Source organism: Salmo salar, chromosome 25, assembly GCF_965601325.2.
Source record: "Salmo salar chromosome 25, fSalSal1, whole genome shotgun sequence".
Taxonomy (NCBI): Eukaryota; Metazoa; Chordata; class Actinopteri; order Salmoniformes; family Salmonidae; genus Salmo; species Salmo salar.
Window position 1 is genome coordinate 27789017 of NC_138315.1, and position 26383 is coordinate 27815399.

Sequence of the window (26383 nt, forward strand, 5' to 3'; positions counted from 1 at the left end):
AGATGCAAGTCGTTCTTGGCCAGAGAGTCAGCTATTCTACCATTCTATCTATGCCATTAGTTATTCTATCCAATTAGAGACATGAAAAGACATGAGCCAGGCAGGGGCTAAATCCATTATATAGTGGAAGAAACACAAAGTACCTGAAGAACTTCCTGGAGTTCATGAGGGATTTCCAGTTTGGAGAGGGAGAAAGAGCGTGTTGCATGTGGGGTCTGAGCTATATGCACCCTGTTCTCTCTCCAGGGTCATAAATACACCTGCTTTTGATTCTTCTGAGTAGATCAAAGCTAATTGTTTGCCTGCTATTTGTATGCCTGCTTGTATACCTTCCAGCTGAGCATTTTTTATGCATTCGCATATTGCCTATATGATTTGGTACATAATTGGTCTAGCCTATGTGTCAGAATTAAACAAATTCTAGTAATCGCCTTTCAATCAATCAATCAAATGTATTTATGAAGCCCTTTTTACATCAGCCAATGTCACAAAGTGCTGTATAGAAACCCAGCCTAAAACCCCAAACAGCAAGCAATGCAGAAGCCTTTGAGTGTGGACTGTATTATTATGCATACTGGGTGGACTGGGACGGTTACCTTATGCTATGCTCCAAACTTTCTATCCATGAGTCTGGGAGAGAACGTATAGGCCTAGGCGATGCTGTTGGTTCATTGATTGTGCAGGTCGCCTTACGGATTTAGCCTACAATTATAGTGAATTTGTATTTGATTTTGAATAGCCAATTAATAGGGCATTTCTATATTTTCATAATTAATAGGCTGACACATTACCTTTAGCTACAGAATATCTCACCTCTGTGCGTTCAATCTCCTCTCTCTCATTCATTCCTTTCTCGAGCGTGCAAAGATAGGGGCCAGTTTAATAAAATATGTTTGGTTGTGATTTTTTTTGTATTGATGTTCCCAAACAGATTTCACTTAGTTTCCCAAAGTAAGCACTGGGTAGCTGCAGGAACAGGGTTGGAGAGCACATGCCATACAGAGTTGGGTGGAATATCACCTGTTGCACAGCGAGAGGCTGCGTGCTCCTCAAAAAGTGGTTGATGCGTGAAGTGAAATTAGTGTTTTTATAAGCCCAGACATTTCTATATGCAATCCTGTGTGAAAGTAGAGTTTTGATGGTTGCCACTAAAAAAAAGAGGAGCCCAGCTCTTACTATATTTATTGCTCAGCTGCTCAGGTATAAAACCGGAGTAGCCTAACTGGCATGATTTAAACTGCGGGAAAGTGGCCTCCATTAGCTATACGAGTGCATAAGGATGACATGTCTTTTTCCCTCTGCCCCGTTCTTACCCATTTGAAAATGACCATTCTAAATCAAAAACAAATTGTATGTATTAGTGAAGACATGATTAAATTGAGAATACTCTGATGGGTGGAAATATGATCACTTCATGAGAGAACAGGGTGTGCAGTCTAAGGCAAGGAACAGATGGCAACATTTTTTGGTAACTTTTTCAAATAGTCAATAGCCTATAATCACATATATTTTTAGATTTTGGATAATTCATAACAGTGTCTGTATTTTTCTAAATCTAGTCTATAGGACATGTTTCAAATTATCACTTTTACGCTCAACACAGCCACTTCATATAAACATTCGCTCCAGAAAAATATTATTTGTATTTTATTCAGCTAAGTTCAATTATATAATTCTTACAATAAAACCATATAATTATAATATAAAATAATGGCACAGACTTATAAGCAAATCTTGTCTGCTAAATTAACTAGCCTACAGACCGCTGCTCCCAAGTGGCTAGCACTAAGGCACCTCGTCTTTGTGCTAGAGGCGTCACTACAGACACCCTGGTTTGAATCCAGGCTGTATCACAACGGGCCATGATTGGGAGTCCCGTAGGGCGGCGCTCAATTGGCCCAGCATCGTCCGGGTTTGGCCGGTGTAGGACGTCATTGTAAATAAGAATTTGTTCTTAACTGACTTGCCTGGTTTAATTGTTTAAATGTACAGCCTATGGCATGGTATATAGCCAGATAACATACAGTATGCCAACTCATATTCGGTTAATCTGAAATACATTTTCTTCATATCATAATGTTTCTTTAGACATGCCTAAAATAAATTCTGGATTTATTGTGATGGTGTATGGATTTATTATACTTCTTAAAATGTACTGTAGATGTTCCAAAGGCACACATCTGTGGCTTGTATGCGTGGAGGCCTGGAGATGCTAAACATGTTTGTGTTAATTAACGGGCAATTACCATGAAACCGGCAGTAATTTGCATGACAATAACTGTCTGACAAATTTCATGACCACCACTGCCCTAATCACACCACAATACCATACATACCACACTACAACAACACAACCCTAGAAAAGTGACTTTATTTATCATTCAGTGACTGATAATTACATTCCAGTGACAAGCAGGCAGAGAGAGCTGCAGGGGTAAGGGCAGGCAGGCATGGCCAGAGCCAGAGCCAGGCTGTTCAGAATGGCTGTCACTGTCCAAGGAATTTCAATTACACCTTGTTGTCATCCCTTGTTCACCACATCAACGCAAATAATAGGAAATCACTTCTGGTAAACAAATAGTAAACAAATAAACCTCACAACCATAGCTGCGGGAAAAATTGGAATAATTTTTTACAATTAATAAACAAACAAAAAAGCGGACCAATATAGCCGTCTGTAGCACAGGCAATAAAAACATTGCATCAGCGCCACCACCAAACATCTTCCCACAGCACGCAACCCATCTCACTCTATCACTATACAGGTTCATTAAATACAGCAGGTAAAACATACTATAGTGTAGAGTAGATACAGTATGCTATCATAAATAATAATCAATTCAGCATGTCGATTCAGCATGTCTCAGTGTGCCAGTGTCACAGGCCTGACTAACAAGGACTGAAAATGCACTAATTCATTGTGGTTGACATGTCTCTTACCAAGTGCACCTTCTCTGATGAAGGTAATCACAGACTGAAAGCTTAGCAAATCAAAACAAAAAAATTGCATCTGATGAAATGTGCAGATACTTTTTCCACTTGCCAATTGTTCTTTCAATAGCCTAAATATTGTGTTTCATGGATTATATAATGAAAGCAGCTGCAGAGGTAAACAAAGACATCAATTCACCATCTGTAGGTTTTGTATTCCTGAATACACCGAGTTTCTGACACCTGCAGAGCGGTTTGTTCTCAACAGGTTTATTGATTCAGAACACACAGTAGTACAGTTACTACAGAACAGAACAGTGATGCTGCAACAATGAAGAAATCAGCCTGGATATGTTCCAACACCATACTCCCTCATTCTCAATAAAAGGTTTACGATATGAAAATAAATCTCTTTTAACAACAGAAGCCTAAAGGCTGCTGGAAGCAGAACATTTATTTTATTCTAAATGTTTTATTTTTTGGAAACATTAAGAGAGATCTGTCCACCACTGTTTACCTCCATTCCTTACATAACCATTATGACTTGGAATGGCTTGGAATGTCCTGTAAGAGCTCTGTATGCTACACCTGTCCTTATGATCATTGCCATGTTTAAGGAGTTGGCAAGATAGTACAAACAGATCTGGGATCATTCTAATGCATGCAGCACTTGATATAAACAATGTTACAGAATTAGCATTGAACCTGTTTATCCCAATGGTGCTAATAACAGCCTGTCTGGATTGGGTTATAGAGCACATTTGATGTGTGTGTTCGCACGTGCGTGGGTTCGTGTCTGCGTGTATTTTTGTGTGGAGCCTCACTGTTCTTCACACTGAGTTGATGGGCACAGACACTAATTATAAATAGACACCCGTTCGGTGATATGACCAAAATAAACATGATTCTGCTTCACAAATTGCACCCTATTCCCTTGACAGTGCACTACTTTTGACCAGGACCCATAGGGCTCTGGTCAAAAGTAGTGCACTACATAGGGAATTGGGTGCCATTTTGGACGAAACCTTAGAGTGTGAATGCCTGTACAGGAAAAGCCTTTAGATTCTGTGCTGTAGTAGCCTGGTCCCAGATCTGTTTGTACTGTCTCACTAAGGCCTATGTCATTGTGTTTGGTGTGTCAATGACCATAGGAGTTGGCAAGACAGCACAAACAGATCTGGGACCAGGCAATTACTGTAGCCCTTTCAAGAGGGAACCTCGGTTGTAGTAATCATACTTCTGAAAGGCAGAATAGGGAAAAGCTCCGCAGTGAGACTATAGCTCAGATTCTAATGTCATAGTCAGGCTTCGGAGCATATTGTTGTTTTTATTGTCACTGTGGTTTTCTAGTGTCTTCCCATTGTTTCCAACCAGACAGAACCTCAGCAGAACACTCAATAAACAAAACGCATTCTAAATACTTGTGTTTCTGTTCTGTTCTGTCACTTTGTATCGTATATTATTCATTACACTAGGAAATATTGAAAACCTTTTTCATCTACCCTGAGAGCTCATGCTTGTCAAATCACTTTTGTTTACACAGAATAGGCTACCGCCAACAGCACGTGTACTGTAAATAGCTTGGGCTGAATAGCTGTCTGTAAAAGGGAACAGAACTTGGCTACAGTAAAGCTAATGGCAAACAGGAGGATGAAAGATGGTAGCGTCCTAAATGGCATGACATTGCCGATATAGTGCACTTCTTTTGACCAGAGCATTGTTGGCCCTGGTTAAAAAGTAGTGCACTTTATAGGGAACAAGATGCCATTTGGGACACCATCAGTGTGTTATATTCTGAAATTAGTTTTTTCTTCAAAATGTCTTGAAAAATAAATGTCCCTGGATTAACTTGTGGAAAATATTTCATGTTGGTGTCATCATTATAGGTACACTGTATAATCAACATCACTCCCACCAACATGAACTCATCAACTCAGTGCACTACCGCTTAATAGTCAACGACAGCAGTAGAGCCATTATGTCAGGTTTAGATGGGTCTGTCTCAGCTAGTGGAAACACACTGGACTGTGCTGAGATAAACTGGAGCAAGACCTGGGTTCAAATACTATTCGAAATCTTTCAAATACTATTGTGTGTTTGCTCTAGCCTTGTCTGGTGGACAGGGTTGGGACGTTTCATGTTTCTGTTGGTTCTATGGAATCAGCCAACCTCAATCAAGCACAGATAGAGTATTTCAAATGATTTTGAGTAGTGTTCAAATCCAGGTCTGAGCTGGAGACCAGCGCTGTGAGGCAGAGTGTTCCTGACAGTTTGCCGTGACCACAGGCGAAGATCTCACTAACTTTGCTAAAGAGTGTTGTCACATCGGTCCATGGCAGGTCTGGGAACACAGGCATTAGCTGGTGAGTCCTCTTGCCTGCCTCTCAGTCCCTCTCATAAGAATAGTGTTCTGTCTGACTCCGCAGGTTGGAGAAGACATATAAATAGAATGGAAAAAGGGTTCAAAAAGGGTTCTTTGGCTGTCCCCATAAGAGAACCCTTTTTGATTTCAGGTAGAACTCTTTTTGGTTCCAGGTAGAACTCTTTTGGGTTCCATGTAGAATCCTCTGAGGAAAGAGTTCAGCTGAAGAACCCTTTTAGGTTCTAAATAGCACCTTTTTTTCTCTAACTCTCTCAGTCGATTTTTCAGGATATGTCATATTTCCACCTGCCACATCAACTGTCAAAGTGAGATGTATTTTTGGCAAGATAAAAGAAAGAATCGATTTTTATTCCACCATTAATTTTTGGAGGAGTGAAATCGATGCCTTGACGATGCACTGCAGTGCTTTCTCTCTCTCTCTCTCTCTCTCTCTCTCTCTCTCTCTCTCTCTCTCTCATTCTGTCTCACTCATACTTCTGTTGTGCATTTGCCGTTAAGATTCTTAAGATTCAAACAAGAACACTGAAATCTAAGATCAATAAACTACAAGTACACAAGATGAAAGGACTAGCATCCAGGGGGTGCATCAATCTGCCTCACACTACAGAAACAGGAGATGGTCTCCTGTCCTATGGGACACTCTGGCTCGGGCAAGCATTACTTACAAGAGATGAAAGCAGCGATTTCTTACCGTGTTAAAATTAGGGAAGAGTCCCACAGCAGAGGACGTGTCCACTTGGTGGAAGGGCATAAAGGGTTTCATATCCAGAGTGGACGGCATCATCAGAGACGGAGTCCGCACCAGCGCAGGCAGCGTGTTGCTATGGCATGAACTTCCTGTGGAGATGGAGAGATAGCGAGAGAGAGAAAGGGAGGGAAATGGAGAGAGATGAGACAGAGAGATGAATAGGGAGATAGATGGAGAGAAACATGGAGAGAGAGGGACAGAGAAATGGAAAGAGAGGGAGAGAGAAAGAGGGAGATGGAGAGAGAGAAATGGAGAGAGAGAGAGAGATGGAGACAGAGAGATGAATAGGGAGATAGATGTAGAGAAACATGGAGAGAGAGGGACAGAGAAATGGAAAGAGAGAGGGAGAGAGAAAGAGAGTGTGGGTAAAGGGAAAAACGGAGAGAGAAACATTAACACATTTGAGGGTGGTGGGATGTAGGGTTTCTATACATAACATACACAAGAAGCTAACATGCAGAGAAAAGAGCAGCACACACAGTGGCTGTGGGGAGCGCTGTGGCAGAGAATAGTGGAAAGTAACTCATCATGTCTTAAATGAAGCAGGACAAACATCTCCACTGTCTCATAGGCTAGGCTAAGAAGTGGTGTGAATGTGACAAGAATATGAGCACCTATTTGAAGTTGGTGTGTATGGACATGGTATGGTGTGATGCGAGTCAGCCTGGCAGGTAGGCTGGAGGAATGGGGTAGTATGTTGGGGTAAAGGGATGGATCTAGGAGAATAATTATGAGTCTGGGACTGGGGAGATGATCTGGGGCATAGGATGGGAATGGGAATAGGGCTAGAGCAGCGAGCTCGAGCTGGGGCTTGCTTGGGATGGGGCTGGCTGGGGAAAGAGGTTGGGGCTGAGAGCATGGCTCTGTGAACTGCCTAATGCCTGCCTGCATTATCCTGGGCTCTGTGAGAGAGGATGCTGCAGATGTAAACCTGCAGGGGGTTTATTCAGAATTTACAACATCATTCCCAACTAAACTCTGCTGCTTACCTGATAAATCACACAGCAGACTAGTTATATCCTGCTCCCTCAAACCTATAATAACCTAGATTATTCTCCCGTAAAGGGGAATATATGATTTGGATACGTTGGATTTATGTAATACAACAACTCAAAATATGTTTCACTCTTCAGAGCAGGAATCAAGTACAAGTATTCAACATGGGTTGATCGAATGAAAGATAATTATTTGTAAGGACCACACAGACAGGACATGCTCTCAACACATTACTACACTAGACACACATCTTCACTCTCTCACTACCACAGACATAAACAACCATGTTGACACTGTTACAGATACAGTACATCAGTTCTTACATCTAGTTTTAATGACTAGCCCTGGCCTGAGGCACAAGGGGAGTGTTGTAGTGTGTGAATGAAGGGCAGGCAGGCAGGTAGGAGGCAGGCAGGCAAGAGGCAGGCAGGCAGAGACTGAAGTGGACTGGCCTCCAGACTCAAGCTTCTACTACCTTTTCTGTCGGCGCCGACAGAGAGGGTGGCCTCGCTTCTAGTCCTTAGGAAACTATGCAGTATTTTGTTTTTTCATGTATTATTTCTTGCATTGTTAGTCAAGAAAATCTTAAGTGTTATTACATACAATCGGGAAGAGCTATTGGATATCAGATCGAAGCCAACTTACCAGCACTATGACCAGGAATACGACTTTCCCAAAGCGGATCCTTTGTTCGAACTGATTCCAGAGGCTGACCTAAAACAACGTCGCCGCAGAAGAGGTAGACGGAGCGGTCTTCTGGTCAGACTTCAGAGGCGTGCACACCACCCACCGCTTCAGATTATATTACTCGCTAATGTCCAGTCTCTAGATGACAAGGTAGACGAAATTAGGGCAAGGGTTGCTTTCCTGAGAGACATCCGGGATTGTAACATTCTGTTTCACAGTAACATGTCTCTCTGGGGACATGCTGTCGGACTCGGTACAGCCACCGGGATTCTTTGTGTGTTGCGCCAACAGGAATAAATATCTCTCCAGGAAGAAGAAGGTTGGTGTAATTGAAGGTGTAAAGGTGTAATTGTAACAACATACAGGAACTCAAGTCCTTCGTTTCACCTGACCTAGAATTCCTCACAATCAAATGCCGACCGTATTATCTCCAAAGAGAATTCTCGTCGGTTATTGTCACAGCCGTGTATATCCCCCCTCAAGCCAATACCACGGCGGCCCTCAAGGAACTCCACTGGACTATGTAAACTGGAATCCATATATCCCGAGGCTGCATTTATTGGAGCTGGGGATTTTAACAAAGCAACTTTGAGAACAAGGCCACCTAAATTCTATCAGCATATCGATTGTAGTACCCGGGCTGGCAAAACTCTGGATCACTGCTACTCTAACATCCGCTATGTTACGCGGGGCGGAGTAGGTGAACCCAAATGCAGACTCAGATGACTAGACAAGGATAGGTAACCAATGTATTTATTAAAAAGCGGGAGAGGAGATGGGGTGCAGTCCAGGGGAATCTTGGGTGGGTAGTAGGGAATCCGGACTGAGGCTGAGGGAAAGGAGATTAGGAACTGGGTAAGCAGGTCTGGAGCGGAATCCAATTAAGCAGTAGAGCGGGGATCCAGGGCAGGGAAGCAGGACTGAGGAGACGAGGGACTGGAGACAGGTACCAGAGAGCATACGGGACCGTAGTGGAGAGAAAAAGCAGCGTGCGGCTAGGGAAAAAAGGCACAACAGGATAACAAAATCTATGCAGCAACAAACAGCTAGAAATGCAGACTGACTGAGTAGAGGCTACAATCTGGCAGCATGGAAGTGGCAGGGCTGAGTATTTGTAGGGTTCTTGATTATGGAACAGGTTGCAGCTGGTGGGAATCTGCTCTGCTTCCAGCACACCTGTCTCCACTCACACAATCACATGCACAGAGAGAGAGAGGGAGAGCACTGGGGGAGTGGTGGTAGGTTAGGGAGGTCCAGGATGAGAAGTAAAGGGCGTGGCAGGAGCAGATGTAACACGCGATGGATACAAGGCCCTCCTTTGCCCTCCGTTCGGGCAAATCTGACCACAATTCAATTTTGTTTCTCCCCTCGTATAGGCAGAAACTCAAACAGGATGTATCTGTGACAAGGACCATTCAACGCTGGTCTGACCAATCGGAATCCACGCTTCAAGATTATTTTGATCACGCATATTGTGTGTAGATTGATGAGGGGGAAAAAAACAATTGAATCAATTTTAGAATAAAGCTGGAACGTAAGAAAATGTGGAAAAAGTCAAGTGGTCTGAATACTTTCCGAAGGCACTGTATATCTATTACATTGTGTTTTCAGATCTATAAAAGGTTCATAACGACATAATTGTGTTTGTTCTCATAAGAAAGAAATCAACAAGTGTTATTGACTCAGTGCCATGTTCTTTTGTTGCTTTGTTGTTGCTGGTACGGCTTTGTAAACGTTAGCTCCAAAAACATCACTGCTATGAACTGGGGTGCCTGTTTCAAAGGTCTCGCATGTGTTTCTCATCAAAGTCTTTATTATGGGTTAACAAAATAACCATGTTTGAGTAAGCAGCACAGATTAAAAAATCAGTTTTCGCTTCCAAAGATACACATTTTCATTGTCATTTAGATGGGTATCTGTACAAGTTCAGACTGATGCAATAAATAATAATAAATAGTAATAAAACAAACCCATGAATTTTAACACTGAAAGTCAACTGTGTTTATATAATTTCTTCCTGGGAAAAGGGATTTCATCCTTTACTGTTTCATGGCATCAGACATTGTATTCTACCCAATCTTTTTTATGAGTTGTGGTATTGGATTCAAGTGAAGTAAACTACAGAATGTGTGGACATCAGTGATTTAAGGACATAACAAGTGTGTGTGCCATAGTGTAGAAGGCCGTATTGAAGAGGTTTCATTTTGACAATGAGAAGCCTATGGCATGAAGTTGGACAAGCCAGTCTGGACAAAACGTTTGAGATTATTTACTTTTACATCACATGAGCAAAGCATGAGTTACTGATTGTGTGATGCTAATGTTTATTGGTTTCTTGGTCTTGGGATGATCATAATGTTGGGGGTCGGTTGCCAATGTAAGATGTCTGTTCTCGTGCTCATGCAGTTATAATGAATTGACAGCCGACACATTGACAGCAGACACATACAAATCCAATTACAAACTCAATTCCAAACAATTTCATTCCTGTCAACACTGGAAATATCTACACAAAGAGGTTCTAACCATCTGTCTTCTATGACAACATGATCACAAGACAGTTTATCTTTTCCAGTATAGATTGCAGTATTACATTACATCTCTATATACTGTACAATATAAAGTCAAGACCCTCAGTAGATCTGTATCTCCATGTTAAACATTGGTTTCATCACAGTGATCTCCTGCATAGCTTTATTAAATCACAATGTCTCTTGATGGATGATCTAATTTCTATGAAATTAGCTGGAAGAGTTTCCCTGCTGTGTCAGCTACTAACACAGATACCGTAGATAGAAATGTTATATTCTCTTGGCGTTGTACACAGTATGATTAAGTATTTTTTACATTTTTTATTTAACCTTTATTTAACTAGGCAAGTCAGTTAAGAACAAATTCTTATTTACAATGGCACACCACCCCAGCCAAACCCGGACGACGCTGGGCCAATTGTGCGCCGCCATATGGGACTTACAATCAAGGCTGGATGTGATACAGCCTGGATTTGAACCAGGGACTGTAGTGACACCTCTTGCACTGAGATGCAGTGCCTTAGACCACTGTGACACTCGGGAGTATGTATTTGAAGCAATAGCTTGATTTTGTTCTCCTTTTTGAAAAATGTTCTTCAAAGTAGCCATCCTTTGCCTTGATGACAGCTTTGCACACTCTTGGTATTCTCTCAACCAGCTTCACCTGGAATGCTTTTCCAACAGTCTTGAAGGAGTTCCCACATATGCTGAGCACTTGTTGGCTGCTTTTCCTTCACAATGCGGTCCAACTCATCCCAAACCATCTCAATTGGGTTGAGGTCGGGTGATTGTGGAGGCTAGGTCATCTGATGCAACACTCCATCACTCTCCTTCTTGGGCAAATACCCCTTACACAGCCTGGAGGTGTGTGGGGTCATTGTCCTGTTGAAAAACAAATGTTAGTCTCACTCTGCGCATACTATATGGGACGGCGTATCACTGCAGAATGCTGTGGTAGCCATGCTGGTTAAGTGTGCCTTGAATTCTAAATAAATCACTGACAGTGTCACCAGCAAATCACCCCCATAACATCACTCCTCCTCCTCCATGCTTCACAGTGGGAACCACACATGCGGATATCATCCGTTCACCTACTTAGCGGCTCACAAAGACACGGCGGTTGGAACCCCAAATCTCAAATTTGGACTCATCAGACCAAAGGACAGATTCCCACCGATCTAATGTCCATTGCTCGTGTTTCTTGGCCCAAGCAAGTCTCTTTTTATTATTGGTGTCCTTTAGTAGTGGTTTCTTTGCAGCAATTCGACCATGAAGGCCTGATTCACAAAGTCTCCTCTGAACAGTTGACGTTGAGATGTGTCTGTTACTTGAACTCTGTGAAGCATTTATTAGGGCTGAAATCTGAGGTGCAGTTAATTCTGATGAACTTATCCAGTGCAGCAGAGGTAACTCTGGGTCTTCCTTTCCTGTGGCGGTCGTCATGAGAGCCAGTTTCATCATAGCACTTGATGGTTTTTGCGACTGCATTTGAAGAAACTTTCAAAGTTCTTGAAATTTTCCACATTGACTGACCTTCATGTCTTAAAGTGATAGCTGTCGTTTCTCTTTGCTTATTTGAGCTGTTATCGCCATAATATGGACTTGGTCTTTTACCAAATAGGGATATCTTCTGTATACCACCCCTACCTTGTCACAACACAACTGATTGCACAACGCAATATGAAGGAAAGAAATTCCACAAATTAACTTTTAAGAAGGCACACCTGTTAATTTAATGATGCTGGTTGAGAGAATTCCAAGCGTGTGCAAAGCTGTCATCAAGGCAAGGGGTGGCTACATTGAAGAATTTCACATTTTAAATACATTTGTTTATTTGTTTTAAATTTTCGCCTAAAATGACATACCCAAATCTAACTGCCTGTAGCTCAGAACCTGAAGCAAGGATATGCATATTCATATGCATATTCTTGATATCATTTGAAAGGAAACACATTGAAGTTGGTGGAAATGTGAAATTAATGTAGGAGAATATAACACATCAGACCACATTTTTTGGGTTACCACATGATTCCATATGTGTTATTTCATAGTTTTGATGTCTTCACTAGTATTCTACAATGTAGAAAATAGTAAAAATAAAGAAAGACCCTTGAATGAGTAGGTGTGTCCAAACCTTTGACTGGTACTTTATGCTTGGCATCGATGACTGTACTGACGTAGAACACAAGAGCAGATGCTTGTCTGAATGCTGTCAGATGCTGTGAAAAACTCATTTCATTCTAGTGAGAAAATCTCACTAGAGTGAAACGCCATGAGATGCTAATTCCTTGAGGTGTTCAGTCTGAGATCGAGAGCGTTCAAAACTTCAAACTTTGCTCCCTCTCCAACACAGGTGGCGTAAGTCTGTTTGATCGACATCCAGCCTACCAGTGTATATTTTAGCTGTATTTTACCTTGACTGTAATTAATCTTGGTGGTTGTACAGTCGTCTCAAATAAAACTGTGAAGGACCCCGGCGTTACTCTGGACCCTGATCTCTCTTTTGACAAACATATCAAGATTGTTTCAAGGACAGCTTTTTTCCATCTGTGTAACATTGCAAAGATCAGAAATGTTCTGTCCAAAATTGATGCAGAAAAATGTATCCATGGTTTTGTTACTTCTAGGTTAGACTACTGCAATGCTCTACTTTCCGGCTACCCGGATAAAGCACTAAATAAACTTCAGTTAGTGCTAAATACGGCTGCTAGAATCCTGACTAAAACCAAAAAATGTGATCATATTACTCCAGTGCTAGCCTCCCTACACTGGCTTCCTGTTAAGGCAAGGGCTGATTTCAAGGTTTTACTGCTAACCTACAAAGCATTACATGGGCTTGCGCCTACCTATTTTTCCGATTTGGTCCTGCCGTACATACCTACACGTACGCTACGGTCACAAGACGCAGGCCTCCTAATTGTCCCTAGAATTTCTAAGCAAACAGCTGGAGGCAGGGCTTTCTCCTATAGAGCTCCATTTTTATGGAATGGTCTGCCTACCCATGTGAGAGACGCAGACTCGGTCTCAACCTTTAAGTCTTTATTGAAGACTCATCTCTTCAGTAGGTCCTATGATTGAGTGTAGTCTGGCCCAGGAGTGTGAAGGTGAACGGAAAGGCACTGGAGCAACGAACCGCCCTTGCTATCTCTGCCTAGCCGGTTCCCCTCTCTCCACTGGGATTCTCTGCCTCTAACCCTATTACAGGGGCCGAGTCACTGGCTTACTGGTGCTCTTCCATGCCATACATAGGAGGGGTGCGTCACTTGAGTGGGTTGAGACACTGACGTGGTCTTCCTGTCTGGGTTGGCGCCCCCCCTTGGGTTGTGCCGAGGCGGAGATCTTTGTGGACTATACTCGGCCTTGTCTCAGGATGGTAAGTTGGTGGTTGAAGTTATCCCTCTAGTGGTGTGGGGGCTGTGCTTTGGCAAAGTGGGTGGGGTTATATCCTGCCTGTTTGGCCCTGTCCGGGGGTATCATCGGATGGGGCCCCAGTGTCTCCTGACCCCTCCTGTCTCAGCCTCCAGTATTTATGCTGCAGTAGTTTATGTGTCGGGGGCTAGGGTCAGTCTGTTATATCTGGAGTATTTCTCCTGTCTTATCCGGTGTCCTGTGTGAATTTAAGTATGCTCTCTCTAATTCTGTCTGTCTTTCTTTCTTTCTCTCTCTCTCTCAGAGGACCTGAGCCCTAGGACCATGCCTCAGGACTACCTGGCATGATGACTCCTTGTTGTTCCCAGTCCACCTGGCCGTGCTGCTGCTCCAGTTTCAACTGTTCTGCCTGCGGCTATGGAACCCTGACCTGTTCACTGTGATTACTATTATTTGACCATGCTGGTCATTTATGAACATTTGAACATCTTGGCCATGTTCTGTTATAATCTCCACCTGGCACAGCCAGAAGAGGACTGGCCACCCCTCATAGCCTGGTTCCTCTCTAGGTTTCTTCCTAGGTTTTGGCCTTTCTAGGGAGTTTTTCCTAGCCACCGTGCTTCTACACCTACATTGCTTGCTGTTTGGGGTTTTAGGCTGGGTTTCTGTACAGAACTTTGATATATCAGCTGATGTAAGAAGGGCTATATAAATACATTTGATTTGATTTGGTTGTGGTTGCATATCAAATGGCATCCTATTCCCTATTTGGTGCATTACTTTTGACCAGAGCCCTCTGGTTAAAAGTAGGGCACTATATAGGGAATGCAGTGCCATTTTGGTCACAGCCTGTATTTTCAGAGAACACTATGTTCGGCTGTCAAATGACCTAGTTGTCTCATGGGTGGAATGTCAAATGTTTCATAATTTCATAATTAATAAACATGATTTTTTTTTAAACTGTGTTTATGATAAAGAGTTTTGTTATATTTCAGTTATCTGTGATGTATTAAAAGTGTAATATTGGGATGTAAGCTCAGAATTGAATACATTTCAACTCTATATCTGATATGTAAGCCCATAACCATGTGTGTGAGGTGTATACTTTTGCTTCAAAGTAGATTTATTTAAGTCTACTAAGAAACACTCTGTGTGACCCTGATTTAGCCCACTGCAGTACTAATATGCTTATGTAAAAAATAAGTTAGGAGGATCCCCCTCCTGCAGTTAGTGTTATGATGCCTTATGGAAAGACTTCAGAGGTCCACTGCAGAGATCCTTAATGGCTCATTTAATCTTTAAGTCTGATGCTGCTTTCTCAAACAGCCAGACTCAAAGAGTCTAGTCAGAGAAAGGGATAGCCAGAGAGCGAGATAGAGAGAGATAGAAAGAGAGAGAGAGAAAGAGAGAGATTGATAGAGAGAGAGAAAGAGAAAGAGAGATAGAAAGAGAGAGAGAGAGAAAGTTGGAAAGAAAGAGAGAGGGAGAGTGAGAGAGTGAGAAAGAGAGAGAGAGAGAGAGAGAGAGAGAGAGAGAAAGAGAAAGAGAGAATGAGAGAGAGAGAGACGCAGAGAGAGAGAGGTAGTGAGCTCATGGGCTCCTGAGTTCTTCTGCAAAAAGATAGAATTACAGTTGGATAAATGTATATAAACTTGAATTTTTTTTGCAAGGACTTATTCAGGATACTAAACTCAACATCACAACCTTCAATACAAATCAAAATTCCATACCTAAAACCTTGATTTTGGACTAAATTACTTGAATGGACTATTACTACCAAGGACTATCAAGAAAAAACATCTAACAAACCAAAACCTGCAGAAGAAACACAGCGGAACCTGGAAATACCATCCAACACAAAACTGACTGAGTATTGTTCAGTCTGAACCTACTTCTGGAGCTAAAAAGTAAAAGACAATCTCTAGGTAATTTTGTTATATAAAGCTTAATAAATAAGGCTACTAAGCTACCAAGCTGCTAGGACAGAACTGACCAGGCTGCAACTTCAATTAGCACTGAAGTGTGAAGTGAGAGGTGTGAAAATTCTTGAGCCTAACAATGGCAGGAGAGTTTCACAGCACCCCTCACCCAAATGCAGAGACCTTTGAAGCCCCCATGGCTTATCCCTTATCCCTGTCATTACAATACAGTACTCTGTATATATTAAAAATAACACTGCACGAAATATGTACTAAAAAATATCCTCAAGGACAATCCAGAGACACTATTTGCTGAATGCTACAAAGAGGGGAACGTAAGCAACTTCATTTTCCACACAGACCACCCCCTTTCATGGCACAGTGCTATAAGAGCACATTACCCCTATATCAAGAGAGAGGGTATTGGCCCAGGGTGGAAACTCAGAATACTAGACATTGAGGAAATTGAAACAACCTCTGTCAACGTGTACAAGTCTGGGACAGTAATGGTGCAGGGAATCCTCATGCAGTTCCAGCAGGACTTTTACGGGATCAAAGAGAGAGCACAGCAGGAAAAGCTGTCTCTCTGTGATGACTCCCCCATCCTGAGTGAGTCTGATCACACCTCTTCAAACTGTTCTGCAGACAAGGATAGTCACCCCCCCAGCACTGAACACACCCAGGTCCACAACTGCACTGCTCCTCCATCATTGAGAGAGATACATTCACAGAGCTGGAGAGAGACATGGTGGAGCTCAGAAAGCTAGTACACACAATCTAGACAGAACAAACCCACAAAACAGACCAGCACAACTGCTAATTTGGTATAGAGCACACCTAACACACTCTCTTAAATTTGACAAAAAAGGAACATTTTATATCTGGCAAGAAATAATAAGAAAATGATCACAACAGAGAAAAATGTCCTCATGTGTGCTACTGATATCCCCCTATTAGAATCCCCATACTTTAACGATGACAGCTTCTCCCCGCTAGAGGGGGATATCAACAATTTCCAGGCCCTGGGACATGTACTAGTCTGTGGCAACCTAAATGCCATAACTGGACAAGAACCTGACACCCTCAGCACACAGGGGGACAAACACCTACCTGGAGGTGACAGCATTCCCTTCCCGATGCCCCCCTTGACACAGCTACGACAACATAACCAACACAAATGGGTCACAACTCCTGTAGCTCTGTCGGACACTGGGAATGTACATAGTCAATGGTAGGCTTCGAGGGGACTCCTATGTTAAGTACACCTATAGCTCATCTCTTGGCAGTAGTACTATAGACTACTTTATCTAAGAGACTACTGACCTCAACCCAGAGTCTCTTAGAGTGTTCACAGTCAGTCCACTGACACCCCTATCAGATCACAGCAAAATCACACTCTACTTGAACAGAGCTATGCTCAATCATGAGGCATCAAAGTGAAAGGAACTGAATAATATAAAGAAATGCTATAGATGGAAGGAAAGTAGTGCTGAAATCTACCAAAACACTATTAGGCAACAACAAATTCAATCCCTTCTAGACAATTTCCTGGACAAAATGTTTCACTGTAATAGCGAAGGTGTAAACTTAGCAGTAGAAAATCTAAACAGTACATTTGACCTTTCAGCTTTCCTATCAAATCTAAAAATGTAAAGCATACAACCTAAATAAGTGTAAAAAATTGACAAATGGTTTGATGAAGAATGCAAAAACATAAGAAAGAAATGGAGAAACTTATCCAACCAAAAACATAGAGACCCAGAAAACATGAGCCTACGCCTTCACTATGGTGAACCACTAAAACAATACAGAAATACACTACGGAAATAGAAGGAACAGCCCGTCAGAAATCAGTTCAATGTAAATGAAGAATCCATAGAATCTAACCACTTCTGGGAAATATGGAATACTCTAAACAAACAACAACACAAAGAGTTATCTATCCAAAATGGAGATGTATGGATAAACCACTTCTACAATCTTTTTGGCTCTATAACATAGAACAAAGAACAAACAGAAAAAACATATACATGATCAAATACAAATGTTTGAATCAACTATTAAAGACTACAAGAACACACTGGATTCTCCAATTACATTGAATGAACTACCTGGCCTGATGACTCCTTGCTGTCCCCAGTCCACCTGGCCGTGTTGCTGCTCCAGTTTCAACTCTTCTGCCTGCGGCTATGGAACCCTGACCTGTTCACCGGACCTGCTAACTGTCCCAGACCTGCTGTTTTCAACTCTCTAGAGACAGCAGAAGCGGTAGAGATACTCTGAATGATCGGCTATGAAAAGCCAACTGACATTTACTCCTGAGGTGCTGACCTGTTGCACACTCGACAACCACTGTGATTATTATTATTTGACCATGCTGGTCATTTATGAACATTTGAACATCTTGGCCATGTTCTGTTATAATCTCCACCCGGCACAGCCAGAAGAGGACTGGCCACCCCTCATATAGCCTGGTTCCTCTCTAGGTTTCTTCCTAGGTTGTGGCCTTTCTAGGGAGTTTTTCCTAGCCACTGTGCTTCTACACCTGCATTGCTTGCTGTTTGGGGTTTTAGGCTGGGTTTCTGTATAGCACTTTGTGACATCAGCTGATGTAAGAAGGGATTTATAAATACATTTGATTGATTGAATGAACTACAGGACAAAATACAAACCCTCCAACCCAAAAAGGCCTGTGGGGTTGATGGTATCCTAAATTACATTATAAAATATACAGACCCCAAATTAAAATTGGCTATACATAAACTCTTTAACATCATTCTCAGCTCTGGCATATTCCCCAATATTTGGAACCAAGGACTGATCACTCCAATCCACAAAACCTCTGCATTATCATTAACAGCTGACTCCTACATTTCCTCAGTGAAAGCAATGTAGTGAGCAAAAGTCAAATTGGCTTTTTACCAAACTACATTATGACAGACCACGTATTCACCCTGAAAACCCTAACTGACAAACAAAACAAGACAAAGGCAAGTCTTCTCATGCTTTGTTGGTTTCAAAAAATCTTTAGACTCAATTTGGCATGAGGGCCTACTATATAAATTGATGGAAAGTGGTGTTGGGGGAAAAAAATACGACATTGTAAAATTCATGTACACAAACATCAAGTGTGCGGTTAAAATTGGCAAAAAAAACACATTTCTTTTCACAGGCCCGGGGGGTGAGACAGAGATGCAGCTTAAGCCCCAACCTCTTCAACATATATATCAATGAATTGGCGAGGGCACTAGAACAGTCTGCAGCACCAGGCCTCACCCTACTATAATCTGAAGTCAAATGTCTACTGTTTGCTGATGATCTGGTGCTTCTGTCTCCAACCAAGGAGGGCCTACAGCAGCACTTAGAACTTCTGCACAGATTCTGTCAGACCTGGGCCCTGACAGTAAATCTCAGTAAGACAAAAATAATGGTGTTCCAAAAAAGGTCCAGTTGCTAGGACCACAAATACAAATTCCATCTAGACACCGTTGCCCCAGAGCACACAAAAAAAAGAAATACAGGTAACTTCCACAAAGCTATGAACGATCTGAGAGACAAGGTAAGAAGGGCCTTCTATGCCATCAAAAGGAACATAAAATTCGACATACCAATTAGGATCTGGCTAAAAATACTTCAATTAGTTTAACAGAACGTATTGCCTTTCATGGTTGTGAGGTCTGGGGTCCGCTCACCAACCAAGAATTCACAAAATGGGACAAACACCAAATTGAGAATGCATGCAAAATTCTGTGTACAATGTAAAACACCAAATAATGCATGCAGAGCAGAATTAGGCCGATACCCGCTAATTATCAAAATCCAGAAAAGAACCGTTAAATTCTACAACCATCTAAAAGCGGAAGGGCTTCAACAACCTTCCATAACAAAGCCATCACCTACAGAGAAATTAACCTGGAGAAGAGCCGCCTAAACAAGCTAGTCCTGGGGCTCTGTTCATAAACACAAACAGATCCCACAGAGCCCCAGGACAGCAACACAATTAAACCAAACCAAATCATGAGAAAACAAAAAGATAATTACTTGACACATTGGAAAGAATTTACAAAAACAACAGAGCAAACTAGAATGCTATTTGGCCGAATACCTGACCACTGTGACTGACCCAAAATTAAGGAAAGCTTTGACTATGTACAGACTCAGTGATCATAGCCTTGCTATTGAGAAGGGCCACCGAAGGTGGACCTGGCTCTCAACAGAAGACAGGATATGTGCACACTGCCCACAAAATGAGGTGGAAACTGTGCTGCACTTCCTAACCTCCTGCCAAACTTATGACCATATTAGAGACACATATTTCCCTTAGATTACACAGACCCACAAAGAATTCAAAAAACAAATACAATTTTGATAAACTCCCATATCTATTGGGTGAAATACCACAGTGTGCCATCACAGCAGTAATGTGTTACCTGTTGCCACAAGAAAAGGGCAACCACTGAAGAACAAACACCATTGTAAATACAACCTATATTTCTGTTTATTTATTTTACCTTTTGTACTTTAACTATTTGGCCATCAATACAACACTGTATATAGACATAATATGACATTTGAAATATCTTTATTATTTTGGAACTTTGTGAGTTTAATGTTTACTGTACATTTTTTATTGTTTATTCCACTTCTGTTTATTATCTATTTCACATGCTTTGGCAATGCCCTTAAATTGAAATTGAGAGATAGAGAGAGAGTCAGAGAGAGAGGGAGAGAGAACTGGAGTCAGTCCGAGTCAGAAAGAGAGTTAGATACAGTATTTAAATCAGCCTGACCCAAGCTTCATGTCTGTTTCATCTTCTTGTCTGGGTCCTGGGAGGGAGGAGGGAGTCTCAGAGCAACCCCACTATCCTGTCTTTCATTGCATTGCATTGCATTGCCTTGCAAACCCCCCTTGTGTTATGTATACCTGTTGTATTATGGTACTTGGAGTTTGTAGACTTGTTACGTGTTTGAGTTGTAACACTCAAAGCTCTGATCTCATCTGTCTCCATCTGTTTCTAATACTATCTCAATAAAGCTTCCAAGTAGGAAAAAAACAACATGATGGTTGAGAGATGACAGTTGTGACATTTTCTGCTCTGATGGAGTGACGGGTTTGACCCTCCTGTGGTGCATTATGGGCGCTTTCGGCACACCTCACAAACTAGCCATCATTTCCTCCCTCCCTGCTCTCCTCCACTCCACTCTGATTACAGTTGACAATGCCAAATAAAATGGAGCGTGTTGTGAAATTGCTCTTTTCCCGAAAGGCTACCCAACCCCATATCCTCTCCACCCTCCTTATCAAGGCTGGGAGCACATATTCTCTGTGACTCTGGCAAATTAAAGACAAGATGGAAACATTAATGGTTATTTATCATTATACATTATGCAGACTGTAGATGTTCAATTAGGCTTCAACAATAAGACCCTCTGTTGCATTTGATATCAAGAAAATACTACACAGATCCATTTGAAATATAGATATAAATAAGTATAAAATGAAAATGCTTTTATGTTATGGCAACAAAAATTAAGCTTATAATTGTTCTAAACAAGAATAGCATTATCATAGTAATAGGAGAATATAAATAGGAATCTAATCTCATCCTATTGTGAGAAGGGAAATGTGCCTTTGTGGTTGCAAGCCGTTAGGCATATCATATTCATTTTCAACCTTCAATTGTTTTTCCACAGCCAGTGAAATCATATCACTAAGAAGGGAAAATAAAATTATAGGACTACAGTCCTCGTGTATTACACTGTTAGCTAAGGTTCATGGCCAGCACATCTTAGGATAGAAGTTTCGACTAGGCACTGATCTAGAATCAGCTTGCCCTCCCCAAACCCTAACCTTAACCATTAGAGTAGAAAACCAAATCTGACCTTAAATCAGTGTCTTAGGGCAACTTTATTTTACTCCGGTCAGGACACAGCTACACACAGCTATTATTGGAAGGCTGTCGACCCAGGCATCTATTCCTTTTATAAACAGTTACGTATATGTGTGACACAGTCCCACACAGATGGTGACATAGATTGGGGCCAAGGCCGAGGGCCAAGACATGAGGGTTTGTTTCTCAATGGGGAAAATGATCTGTCTAAGAATCTGTCTTTGCCAACCAAGTGAGATTGAATCACAATCTAATTCACTATATTGGAAGCACAACCTATGGACCAGTTGTGTGTAATGGGAATTTTATGGGGAAAGGGACATTACCTATCAATAATCTTCTTGGTTGGCTCAATCTCACCCTGGCTTGCAATTGTGGTAAAAAAAGCCAAATGCTTCTCATTCTCTGTTCCATCGAGTGTTCTTTCAGTGGGAAAAGAAAAACGTTTTTGTGCCATGAAAGGTGTTCTTTCGAGGCTTTACCATCGAGTCCCTCCACAGCCCTAGACATTGACCACTTAATGATGACACCTCTTAGATGTGGATCAGGGCAACTATTGATGCTTGTGGCTATTCCAACATGATTAACATCTACAGGTTAAGGACTGAGCAGAACCATTTCGGAGACGTCATTGCTTTGGCTTTGAGTGTGTGTATGTGTGTGGGTACCAGTGGAGGTTCCTCAGAGGACGAAGGACATGACCATACTCCTCAGTGAATTTCATAAAAATAGTGAAACATAAAAAAAATATCCTATACTAAATATAGTCACGTTACCAAATAATTGATTAAAACACACTGTTTGCAATGGTCTACAGTAGCCTCAACAGCACTCTGTAGTGTAGCACCATGGTGTAGCTGGAGGACAGATAGCTTCCATCCTCCTCTGGGTACACTGACTTCAATAATAAACCTAGGAGGCTCATGGTTCTCACTCCCTACCATAGACTTACACAGTAATTATGACAACCTCCGGAGGACATCCTCCAACCTATCAGAGCTCTTGCAGCATGAACTGGCATGTTGTCCACCCAATCAAAAGACCAGAGAATGAATCTAGTACTGAAAGTATAAGCTTTCAGTTAGCTAGCACTGCAGTGCATAAAAAGTGATGAATAGTTGACTTAATGAGAGAGAAAGACATTAGATTAACATTTTTGAACAAACTCATTTCTAAAAAAAGGAGGAGCAAGAGAGAGGGAGAGAGAGAGATACCTATCTGTACTTAGGTAGCAAATACAGCTAGCTAGTTTAGCCTTCTCAAACACCCGGCTCAAACAGAGGGCTGCTATGTTAGCTAGCTGCCTATGACTATCCAACAATGGAACTCTTCCAAGTCAAGGTAAGCTTTTGGTTTGACTAATTTATTGCCACTAGGGCCGGCCGGTGTAACTGCTAAACTGCTTACTGACTATACTGCATGATTGTAGCTGGTTTACTAACGCATTAGTTCAATTAGCTATGTTGACTATGACGTAACTTTAACTAATATGGTGAAAACGATGTAGGCTGTGTGTAGTGGTTATGATATGAAGGTTTAGCTTGGAAATGTTTCGCCTTGTCACAGACAGCTGATGTGTTGTGCATTGAAATCCACAAGTGAAAAGAAAAGGTGAGAGGAAGAGAACGCATAGATGCGAGAAGGAATACAACAAACTATTTGCGTGTGATCAGAGGTAGGGCTGTTGCGGTGACCGTATTATCGCAACAGCCACAAGTCATAAAGACAAGTCACAAGTCATAAAGACAGTCACATTTTGGTTACCGTTGAGTTGCGGTAATTAGGCTTCTTCAAGCTCTGATGCTGCTGCTGGTCATTAGTAGCCTACCAAATTTGCTAACTGCCTGGTACTCAGTACTCTATTGTTACTCTAATCACTCCGACATCAATGCAAATGTGATTGAAAATCTAATCAAACACTTCATGAGAGCCCATAAGCTCATGTTGCGCAACATTTCTATAGGCTGTGCAACTGCGTGAGAAAACAGAGTGATGGCCTCTATTAAAAAGAGGAGGATCCCATCAGCTTTCTATAGGATACATCTACTATATTTATTTGTCAACTTTCCTAATATTAAGCAAATATTAAGCACATTACTTATCTTTACAGCAGGAGTATAGCCTACCTGGCTGGCATGAAAATTAACCACAGGAAAAGCGTCCTCCATTCGCTATTTAAGTGCATAGATTACATGTTTTTTTCCCCTGACATGTTTCGAAACAGATGCATGATAATGGTCCATTCTAAATCAAAACGAATTTCACACATATATTATTTAATATATGTAAAGACAAGATTAAATCAAGAATAGTCTGATGGGTGACAATATTAATTGTGAATGATGCCCAGCTTAAGCCAAGAAACAATGCCTTTTTCGTGACTTTTTCTAATCATAGTCGCACACCTCATGTAGCCTAGCCCATAGGCCTATATGTTTTGATAAGTGTTGTAACACAACTAAAGTGGGCAAAAAAATTGTACAATTAAGCACATTAATCCGCTTTACAAGGGGTGTAGAGCCTAACTGGCATACATAAGCAGCGCATGAGTTTCAAGTTTGGGGAACTTTCTGCGGAAGCAGAAAGAACAGTCTATGACTTGGGTGGCTGGAGTCTTTGACAATTTTTGGGCCTTCCTCTGACACCCCCTGGTATAGAGGTCCTGGATGGCAGGGAGCTCGACCTCAGTAATGTACTTGGCCAAATGCACTGAAGCCCCTTTGCGGTCGAATGCCAAGCAGTTGCCATACCAAGCGGTGATGCAGCCAGTCAAGATGCTGTCAATGGTGCAGCTGTAGAACTTTTTGAGGATCTGAGTGCTCATGCCAAATCTTGGCATTGTCATTCCCTCTTCATGACTGTACTCTTTGCTTGCCTCGAAGCGAGAACAGAAGGCATTTAGCTCGTCTGGTACGCTCGTTTCACTGGGCAGCTAGCGGCTGGGTTTCCTTTGTAATCCGTGATAGTTTGCAAGCCCTGCCACATCCTACGAGCATCAGAGTTGGCATAGTAGGATTCGATCTTAGTCCTGTAGTGATGCTTTGCCTGTTTAATGGCTTGTCAGAGGTCGTAGCGGGATTTGCAATAAGCGTTCGGTTTAGTATTAGGCCCCTTGAAAGCGGCAGCTCTAGCCTTTAGCCCAGTGCAGATGTTGCCTGTATTCTATGGCTTCTGGTTAGGATATTTACCCACTCGAATGGCACCCTATTACCTATATAGTGCACTACTTTTGATCAGAGCCCTATGAGCCCTGGTCAAAACCAGTGTACTATGTACAGTAGGGGATAGGGTGCCATTTGGAATGCACTCTAAGAGATAATAAAAACGTATTTGTGAATTCTCATATTTTTTCTCATTAATATTAGATTATTCTATCATGGAATAGATTTAGAGTTACAGAATTTAAATAGTTAATTCAGTGCTATTCTAGACCTGGTTGATCTTTCCATTTCCATGGAAAATGACGGATTTCACACTTTAAATACGTCCACCTTCTTCTTTACACCCAATACAAAAAGTTGAATTATGTATTTATGATATAGTATTTGGTTTAACATTTTAACATACTGTAGTTGACCTACAGAACAGAACATAATGACTATAATTAAATGGTGTGAGTGAATTTGGATGCTGGTTAAAGTAGCTAAAAGATTATCAGGGTTTAGGTTACAGTACAGTTTAGTTAATCCACATAAATAAAGAACATAATGCTCAGCACATTCTCACCCTGTCTGGGTCTGTAACAAAAGACATTGGCTGGATCTGCAATGGCCCTGGTCAAAAGTAGTGCACTACATAGTGAATAGGGTGTCATTTTGGAACTCAGACTTCAGCTGTCCATTCCTGCCCCTCCCAACCGGCTAACGAGATATTAGACACTCCTCTATGGGCACCTCTGTGATTATTACAAGGTTATGAAATGTTCCAACTATTTATTATGACAGACTAGAGGACAGACATAGTAGTTATGCATCCCAAATGGCACCGTATTTCCTATGTAGTTCACTACTTTGACCAGAGCCCTATGGGTGCCATTTGGGACACAACCATTGATTCATGTTCAGCCATGCACCAAACATTTCAGGAAGAAAATCTAATAACAACCCAATTCAATTTAAATGCAGATTTGGGAAAGTCAGCCAGTCATGGCAGTATACCTCGTGCTCTGAGGTAGGTAAAACAAGTTGGATCTTTGTGCTATTGAACTCAATTTATTTGCAAAATTGTTTTTTTACTCTCTAAAGAAAATCACCTGATGAACAGGGACAATTTAATTACAGATCAAAATAAATTAATGGCCTTATATTGCACCACAACATGAGGAGAGCTCTCTCTGTGTGTGTGTGTGTGTGTGTGTGTGTTTCTCTGCCCTAGTGCTGGCAGTGTGAAGAAAAATCCCCCCCCCCCCCCCCCCCCCCCCCCCCCCCACACACACACACACACACACACACACACACACACACACACACACACACACACAGGCTTAATCTGTTAAAATAGGCATGGTGAATCCTACAGTCTGAGAGCAATTTGTGAATTCTGTCCATAATGTCAACCACATGTAACCACAGGGACAGCTCTTTAAAGATAAACTAGTGCATTTTTTCATAGGCTCCACAGGAACAAGAGAATCACTGACTGAATCACAACCGCATAGTACAAATTGGATTTCATTTGATTTTTTAAACATGAAAAAACTGCTTCAGAAAGGTTTACTCTAAATTTCTGTCATGTACTATACAGTACTGAGTAGAGTAGACATAGGTTACATATTGTATCTGAGATGGATTGAGGTCTCACGCTGCCATTTGTTGAGTGGATATATGGTTGCATCCCAAATGGCACCCTATTCCCATTCCCAAATAGTGCGCTACTCATGACAAGGGCCCACATAGGGAATAGGGTTCCATTTGGGATGCAGAGTGCCA

At 41.7% G+C, this 26383-nt stretch overlaps 1 protein-coding gene across 3 annotated transcripts in view; it reads right to left on the reverse strand.

The window, feature by feature from the left end:
* The window catches only part of LOC106586462 (zinc finger protein 385B), a 173274-nt gene that overhangs the window by 42961 nt on the left and 103930 nt on the right, over positions 1-26383 (reverse strand). For all 3 annotated transcript variants that reach the window (XM_014173811.3, XM_014173809.3, XM_014173812.3), the window contains one exon: positions 6006-6151. In XM_014173811.3, coding sequence (XP_014029286.1) covers positions 6006-6151 — 146 coding nt within the window. The remainder of the gene's footprint in view (positions 1-6005; positions 6152-26383) is intronic.